The sequence below is a fragment of the Pteropus vampyrus genome, unplaced genomic scaffold (assembly GCF_000151845.1).
Source record: "Pteropus vampyrus isolate Shadow unplaced genomic scaffold, Pvam_2.0 Scaffold203, whole genome shotgun sequence".
Lineage (NCBI taxonomy): Eukaryota > Metazoa > Chordata > Mammalia > Chiroptera > Pteropodidae > Pteropus > Pteropus vampyrus.
This window is the reverse complement of record NW_011888984.1, coordinates 2,200,109-2,209,430: the sequence shown is the minus strand read 5'-3', so window position 1 is coordinate 2,209,430 and position 9,322 is coordinate 2,200,109. Positions and strand designations below refer to the sequence as shown.

Genomic DNA, 9,322 nt, shown 5'->3' with positions numbered 1-9,322 from the left:
TTTGAATGCTCGTAATGTGTATTTTAACCAGTGATCATACAGTAGGTTTGTAATTATTTAGAATATGTGTAAACTTGATGTTTTCCTTAATAAAGGTGAGTGTATTTGAATGTGTTAATGCTGCTGTATAACGAATGAAGTGTTATCGTGCTCTGAGTGTCAACCTGTCCCACCATATTCAAGGTTGTGAGGAGCAATGTCCTATCTGGTCACGCGGTGGAATGACATCATTAGCGATCACTGTCTCCTGTGCCCTTCAGCCTTCAATAATATGGAAAGATTTCTCCCATAACTTTTACATTATATTTTTCTTCTCATTGTAGATATCGGGGCACTATGATGGTTACAATAAAAATGACAGAGGAATATTTTTGAGAGTTTAGCCAAACTACTTTATGATATTACCGCCTTGATGTTTATTTTGTGTTGCTACAGTTTTGAACCGACACTGCCCTCTTCCACTAGTGCACATACTAGAGACCAGCTTACAGAGTCACAAGTAAACGTGAGCTGATGTGTCTTGTCCAGCAGCTCCAGTGAGCAGTAGTCTTCTTGCACCTCAGGGCCTTCACCTTGTATGTCCCTTAGATAGGCTCTCCACAGAGTTTCCTAAAACCTTGCCATTTTTGGTTTCAATTGAACAATCTGGACCTAGCCTGAGATCCCCAAAGCATTCCATGTAGGGACCTTAATAACAGCATATACCCTGGATCCTGCCACGTTCTGCCTCCTTCCTGTCTTGGCCTCTTCGTGTAACGCATCCAGGCATGCTGTCTACTTCTTTAGGGCCTGTGAGTTGTCAACTTGTCTTTATGAATTTCCCTTGTGGTCTTTGTGTAACTGCTGCTCATCATCCAATACTAGCGGGCTTTGCTTAACAAATGTGTTAATTTGACAGAATCCAAAGAAGTATAATTAAAAGACCTATTTTTATAATTCTGAATCACTATAAAATTTTACCTCATATTTTTCTTTGCATGTTTTTTTCCTGAGCCTCTGTAATGTGGATTTTCATGGTTTTGATATACACTGAATGCAGTAGGTAAATAAGGATGTAATTTAGGAATAAGAGGACTTATGAGGAAGGAATGTGTGTGTGTGTTGTCTTCAGAAAGAAAGGGAAATAATGGATCAAAATTGGTAATTTAAAATATTAGATGATTTATTAGTAGGCTGAAATCTTACAGGTTTATAATGCGAATAATTCTCTGTACATTACATTGAATTTATTTCTCCCAAATATCATGACTCTTGGTTTGGGAGTTTTCCATTGGAGTTCTGTCTTGTTTTACTTTCCTGTGTCTCATGTAAAACCTATCATATGTTTTCCTTGTTCCATAGTTAATGGAATGTTGCTTATATGACCTGCTCAGGGATTTTAAGTGTGGTTTTCATGGAATTTAATGGTGTACAAAAATCATGTAGAAAATGGAGGTGATTCCACAGTGAGCATATTAAGTTGGAGTTCGTTTGGTACATTTCATTTCTTCTATTAGAGAAAAACACTAATTCAATAGTTCTTTAGTTATTGTTTTTGATTTTTATAAGCGATATCACCAAAGTTATTTATTCTTCTTTGCCAATTAGTTCAGGTGACAGCTTGGCAATGTCAAAAGTCATTGGGTTGTTTGGACTTTTATATGAAGTGAACAAACACATGTGACAACACTGTGTGTGTCATAGATATTCTATAATTAGGCAGAATATATTTCAATAGGAGTGATGTTGTAGCCCTGGGTAAGAGCTAGAAAATATCCAGGATGAGGTTGATATGGATTCTGCATGCGGAGAGAGGTCACCTGTTTGAGGCTGCACTATTGACTCCCTGAATTTATTAAGATAAATTCTACATGTTTAATTTCTGAATTATTTCCAGTTCATCAGTTTCTTTTAATTTTCATTTCTAGCTACATATACGTCACAACCATTCTCATTTGAAGTGTGATGGCTACTGTGTCTCAGTGCTCTCCCCACCCCACATATTTCTTGCAGGCCATTTTAAGTTCTGATCTATAGTTTGGAATTTTTCTAGCACAAGGACACATCAGTTATCAGTGAAGATTTTGGATCTTTTTTTTTTGAACAAGGGAGCCCCTGATTCACGTTTTCATGCTGAGTCCTCTATTTCTGAATGTGGATATTGAATGCTAGGAAAATAAACAGAATGGCATCTGTGTAGTTGAAAATTGAAATGTTCTTCCTGATCCTGATTTTCTTTGGAATTCCGAAGAATTTCTGTTATATCATCTCTACTGCAGTGGAACCATCACAAGTTCAACAGGTTTTATTCTGAGTCATCTGCATGTAGCCACTATTTGTCATTCTTTCTCGAGGAATCCCAGGGACCATGGCAAATTTTGATTTGAAACATTTTCATCATGATTTTGGGTGCAAACTTATTGTCTGTTTACATCATGGCCCTAAGTGTATTCATTGGCACTTACTTTAATCAGTCAGGCCTTGGACCTGTAAATTTTCATTGTATTTCAGTCATATGACAGACATACTCTTTACCACCTCTTTGTATTTTTTTAAAAAGTTCACATTATATTAATGGATGTCCAAGTGTTAAATTTATAAAATATAACTCAGCACAAATGAGAAGCAAAATATTTCAAAGAAATAAAAATAAGAAAGAATAGCTCTTTTTTTTATGTCATTGTATGTGTTTATCTCCCCTCTGTGTTCATAAAACACAAAGAGTATCATCCACAAACAGATTTATGAGATTAACACAGTTGAAAATAATCTCGATTTCATTTCAGGTAAATTTCATTAACATTAAAACTTTCTTGTCATTTCTAACGTATACATAGTTTCCATTTTTATATCTGCATATTATTCAAGTCACTTCATCTTGTTTCTATTCATCTCAGTTACAGAAATTGCTATGAACGTTCATGACAGTTTGCATATTGGTCTGTCCTTTTTGATAAATTCAAAGTAAAGTTTGGAGTAAAACCCAGGCTCACCCACTAACTGGATGTTTCACAATATTCTCATTAAAAAAGGAAGAATAGCATCATTATTTTGAGATTACTTATGTGTTTAATGAATTAAGATATAAAAACTATTGTTAGAACACGAGTACGTAGTAAGTATTAAAGGATTATGGTTGCTATGCTTACTTCTCTGAGACCCGTAAATTCCATAAAACTCTTCAAAGTACTGTATGAATTTTTCCCTGTGTTTTCTTCCTCTTTGTTAGTTAAAGGTGTGACACATGGACCTGAGACACTGGTGTCCCTAGTTAAAAGTGAACTTGTTAAACATGGAAACTCAGGCCCCACCCCAGGAATCCTAAATCAGAATGCATTTTTTGATCTCCAGTTCAATGTTGTACACATTAAAATTTGAGAACTGCTGTACAATTCTCACTCATCGTGACTTTTCCTCCTTAGAAATAGACAGTTTATCCTGTGTGATATAAATACAGCACTGAAAATCGGAAATGCCTATGTTGATGTCTTCATTTTCAAAATGTATCTTCCAGAAAAGTGAAGTCTATAGTGATTTTGTGGATCATATGCCATCCTTCTTTCTCAGAGTTAGAAAATACATTAGAGAGTATTAGCATCGAAATAATCGTTATTGGATAATTCAGGATACTCCGCTGGTTAAAACGACTTCTTTAACTCTTTTTTATTAGGTCAAATTATGAACTCTGCCCATGACCATTTCGTATACATGTCTTTTATTTCAGGGACTGTTGATATTCAGGGACGTGGCCATAGAATTCTCTCAGGAGGAGTGGGAATGCCTGGACACTGCTCAGAGGGCCTTGTACAGGGACGTGATGTCGGAGAACTACAGGAACCTGGTCTTCCTAGGTGAGGCTGACTTCCTTCCAGAATTCTTATTCCACCTACAGGGTTTTGTTTCTTTCATTAGTACAGAGTCTCTCGGGAGCTTCTGCTTCGTGTGGTAGTTGTACATTCCTGCTCTCAAGGAACAAATTGGGGGTTTACTGATAGAAAAGAAAGGCTTTATGATGTCCTTGGAAGTGGAACTCAGGATCTGAAATTTTTCAATGCTGTTTAGTATAGCAAAGGTGCTGTCTGAAAATAGTATTTTGGGAAATCATTTTCTAGAATATTCTAATATTCTATAGTGTCCTCCCTTCTCACCTGAGTACAATACTGGATTGGAAATTGGAGAATCTCCTTCAAAATTCATGTTCTTTTTTCTGATAAACAGGTCTTGCTGTCTCTAAGCCGGACCTGATCACCTTTTTGGAGCAAATGAAGGAGTACTGCGTTTTGAAGAGAAAAAAGACAATATCCATCCACCCAGGTACGTGGGAATGTCAGAAGCAGATGACACAGGTGAGAGGACCAAAGGTCACCGAGGAAGCCAGACCTTAATGTATGGTTGAGGAGGCTCTGCTTCAGTGGAAATGAGTTTGAGAGGGCGAGGTTTGCTTCTGATATCGCCAGAGGGATGGCTACCCTTTGGCACTGACCATGGTCTTCCGCCCTCTAATGACTCTCCTGCCCCAGCGGTCTCCCATCACATTCGCAGTGAGAGCCAGAGTCCTGCCCTTGGACTGTGAGGGCCGACGTGGTCTGGCTACTTTTCGTTGCTTTCGGGGCCCAGGAAAGTCTGTGTACGATGCTGAGGAATGATGTGTTAAGCCAGTTTTAAGTTCTGTTTTGCCTCATGTAAGTAGTTTGTGAGGGAAGTGGTTGTGATCCACCCTTGCCAGTGCTTGTTATTTGTTGCCCTTTTGATAATGGCCATATTGACAGGTGTGAGGTGATGTGTCATTGTGACGGCAGTTTGCATTTCCTAGATGAGTAATGATGTTAAGCATCTCTCAAGTGTATGTTGGTAATCTGCTTGTCATCTTTGGAGAAATGCCTATTCAGGTTCTCTGCCCATTTTATATTTAGATTTTTATTTTATTTGATGTTGAGTTGTATGGGTTCTTTATATGTTTTTGAAAGTAGCCTGTTACTGGATAGAACATTTTCAAATGTTTTCCCCCATTCAGCAGGCTGACTTTTTCTTTTGTTGATGGTTTCCTGTGCTGTGAAAAGGCTTTGTAGTTTGATATAGTTGCATTTGTTTATTTTTGCATTTGCTGTCCTTGCCCTAGGAAACATCCCAAAAAATATTCTAGAGAATGATGTAAAGAAGTTTACTGCCTAGGTTTTCTTCTAGGGGTTTTGTATTTTCAATCCATTTATATTTAAGGTAATTATTGATAGGTATGCAGTTATTGTCATTTTATTAAGTCATGTTTATGTTCCTCACCCACACTCCCACCCACTTCTTAAAGAAGTTCCTGTAACATTTTTTGTAATAATGGTTTGTGGTTGATGAACTCTTTCAGCTTTTCCTTGTCTGGGAAGCTCTTTATCTGTCCTTCCATTCTAAATGATAGCCTTGTTTGGTAGAGTAATCTTGGTTGTAGGTCCTTACTTTTAATTACTTTGAATATACATGCCAAGCCCTCCTGGCTTTCAAAGTTTCTGTTGAGAAATCAGCTGACAGTCTTATGGGAGTTCCCTTGTGTGTGACTAACTGCTTTTCTCTTGCTGCTTTTAACACTCTCTCTTTGTGTTAAACCTTTGGCCAGGTTAGGAAAATTTTCAGTTATTATTTCCTCAAATAAGTTTTCAATTCCTCTTTTCTCCTTCTGGTACCCCTCTGGTGTGAATGTTTTGCTTTTTGCTGTTCCAATTCGATGTTTTCTGCCACCCTGTCTTTGAGATCTCTTATTCTATCCTCTGCTTTATCTAACCTGTCGAGTTCCTTTAATGTGTTCATTTCAGTTATTGTATTCTTTGTTTCTGACTGGTTCTTTTTTTGGTTTCTGTCTCTGTGTAAGGTCTCATTGAAGTCATCTGTTATTCCCCTAAATTCATTGAGCATCCTTATAACCAGTGTTTTGAACTCTGTATCTGGTAGATCGCTTGTGTCTATTTTGTTTAGTTCTTATTTTGAAGTTTTGTCCTGTTCTTTCATTTGGGATATGTTTCTTTGTCTCCTATTTTGGCTGCCTTCCTGCGTTTGTATGTATTAAGTAGATCTGCTATGACTCCCAGGCTTGGCAGAGTAGAATCATGTAGTAGGTGTCCTGTGGGGCCCAGTGGTGCAGACTTTATGGTCATCTCTGCTGTGTGCACCAGGGATGTCCCTTGTGTCACTCCTGTGTGGCCTCCTATTGTAGTTGAACCTTGGTTGCTGTTAGCACATCATTACATGGGATTGACCTTTAGGCTGATGGGCTGTGAGGACTGGCCGTGACTAAGATGAATTGTTCTGTGGAGGCTGACCTCACAGCACACGGTGTGTTTTAGCAGTGTTCTGGTGCTTGCCTACTCTTTTTTTGTGTTGTTTGTGTATCTGGTTAGGTATTGCCCTGGTGTGGTCTGATCCTGGGCACTGGGTGTACTGGTTCTTGGGCCTCCAGGGTGGGGACTCTGGTTCACATCAAGGTCAACTGCTGCCTTTGCCCATCCTGGGGCCACCTCATAGTAGCTTCAAGGTGATCTATAGTTGGCCGCCGCCAGTGTTGAGCTTAGAGGTGCCTGGTAGGGGCTATGCTCTTAACTGAGGCCATCTGCCACTATTGGCAGGCTTGGGGTCACTCAGCAAGAGGTAGGGGGTTTGGCGAGGCTGGTTCCTGCTTCTTTTGGGTTTGAGAGTTCTTTTGTGAGTTGAGCAGGTGTTTGTATGGAGCAGCTGCTGAAAGAGGTTCACATTTGGCACAGAAGTTGAGTATGGTGGAGTCTTATGGAATCACCAGGTGGAACAAATGGTGGTTAATGGAGTATTCAAAGTTGGTGCCAACTTGCACTTGCAGGCTGGGCCAGGGGGAAAGCTCAAAAAAATAACAATGGGACTTGCCAGCACTTCTCTCTGGAGAGAGCTGCCCTGACCCCTGTCCCTACAACCCTTGCCCTGACGTAAGTCAATTCAGTTTTTTCCATATGTTCCTGGTGCTCTTTCAGCTGCTTCCTTTGTTCTGAGGCTCTGAGCTGGTGAATGTGTGCATGGCCTTTTTAAGACCTGCAGTGCTAAGGTCTCTAGAAGAGACCTTGGACACTAACCCTGCTGGTTTTCACTGCCAGATATTTTGGGGACTCTTGTTTTCTATATTAATGTCTCACACTGGGGAGCCCCATGCGGGCTGGAAACCCTCTCCCCTCAGTGGAGACCTTTGCATCTGATACTGCCCTCCTGTTTCTTAGCCACCACACTGTGGAGGTAGGATCAGCCTGCTCTGTGTCTCTGCCCGTCCTAGACTAAGTATGTCATCATTTTTATAGCCGTAGCTATAGGATTTCTTCTATTCAGCTTGGCTTCAGGTATTTCTCAATGATGGTTCCTCTAAAATTTAGTTGTGCCTTGGGAGGAGGTGAACATAGCGTCTACCTACTCTGTAGTGTTGACCAGCAGTCTCTTCTGTACTTTCTTGATGACAGTAGCTTTGGAATATGTTTTAAAATCAGAAAGTGTGATTAAATTTGAATTTATACTTATTGATGTTAGATTAAGTTTTTCTATTATAGCTAACAGCATCATTTAGGATTTTGATAGCGATTGTTTTGAATCTGTTGATCATCTTGGACAATACTGGCAGCTTGTAGTATTAATCATTTAATCCAGGTCCATGGGATGTGTTGTATTTATTGCTCCTTTAATTACATCCAACAGTATTCTATAATTTTTATTACATATGTCTTTCACCTCTTTCATTAATTCCTTAGTATTCTTGATGCTACTGTTAATATAATTATATTCTTAATTTGGGGGTTTTTTTGGATCATTTTCTGTTAATCTGTAGAAACAACTAATATTTATGTTTTAATTTTGTAGACTGCAATTTGCTACATTTTTTGAATTCTGTTTGGTGCATTCCTTAGGATTTTCTGTTATACGATTCTGACACCTCTTCGAATGTGTTTTATTTTTTTCTTCTGTAGTTCTTCTGGTAAGGACATCTGGTACAGTGTGAAATCAAAGTGGTAGGAGTGGGCATTCTGACCTTTTCTGTGATTATAGAGGAAAGATTTCAGTTTTTCACCATTGAGTATGATGTTACTGGACTTTTCCCAAATGACCTTCATTACATTTAGTTTGTTTCCTTTGATTCCTGGTTTGTTGAATGCTTTATCATAAAAGGTAGTTTAATATTTTCTGTTTATTTTTCTCCACCATTTGAAAGTAAATGCATGGTTTTGACCTTTATTCTGTTAATGTGCTCTTATATTTTTCAATTTCCATACTTTGAAAAGTATATTTACCTGAGTGTAGTAAGTGCGATCATTTCTTTGGCATCTTCCAGATGGGTCTTCTCAAGATACCCAGGGCTTGTTGCCAAAGCCAGGCATAGAAGATTCATTCCACAACATGTTTCTGGTAAGATAAGGAAGATGTAGTTCGAACGTGAGGGGGTGTGCAATGGGCACAAAGGATGTTATGGACATAAGCAAACTGGGATAATTACCCATAATAAAATCCTTCTCGCCAAAATAGATCAAAGACATAATCATCTTAGGAAAACTTCCGCTTTAAGTCAGTTACATTTGCAGAACAAGGTAGTCTGTAAAGAATTTTTTAAACGGATAGTGTCTGAAAGGAAATTTGGTTAATCGTGGAAGTCACTTAGTTCACGGTACAAATAATCATTTGAGTTATTTAAAATGTCGAATTGGATTAAACATTTAGTTAAATATTTCTAAAAATCAGAGATCGAAAAATGAAGATAGAAATTCTAAATGTGATGAACTTGAGAGTTCCTTAACCAAGGATTCATTATTCTTCCATTGAGAAATAATCCTTCCTTGTTTCAAAGGATAATTTTTATAAACTTGGGGGAGAGTCTTTGTATAACCATCGTGGTTCAATAGGTATCAGAATATTTAATTGGGAAAACCTTTACATGTGTAATCTCACTAAATGCCTTTTTATCTTCACTGATTACTAGAGTACATGTAATGGAAAGAGAAGTTATCAATTCAACAAATCTTGGAAAAACTTTAACCAAGGATCAGATCTTAAAAAACATAAGAGAACTCATCTCACAGAGAACAAATATAAATGTAGCAAAGACTTTGATCAAAGCTCAAATCTTATACATCAGGATATTTATATTGCAAAGAAGATTGACAAATGTAGTGAAAGTGGCAAATCTTTGAACCAGTCTTTAAATCTTACTAAACATCAGAATAGTCATACTGGGGAGGAATCTTACAAATGTAGAGAATGTGGCAAAACCTTTAACCAGCGCTCCAGACTTACTGAACATGAGAGAATTCATACTGGAGAGAAGCCTTACAAATGTCGAGAATGTGGCAAAGCCTTTAACCAG

General features: G+C 38.2%; 1 protein-coding gene across 1 annotated transcript in view; it reads left to right on the top strand.

Annotated features, from left to right (window-relative positions):
* The window catches only part of ZFP30 (ZFP30 zinc finger protein), a 30,514-nt gene that overhangs the window by 20,269 nt on the left and 923 nt on the right, over window positions 1-9,322 (top strand). The window contains exons 2-4 of the mRNA XM_011372347.2: window positions 3,704-3,830; window positions 4,198-4,340; window positions 8,939-9,322. Coding sequence (XP_011370649.2) covers window positions 3,704-3,830; window positions 4,198-4,340; window positions 8,939-9,322 — 654 coding nt within the window. The remainder of the gene's footprint in view (window positions 1-3,703; window positions 3,831-4,197; window positions 4,341-8,938) is intronic.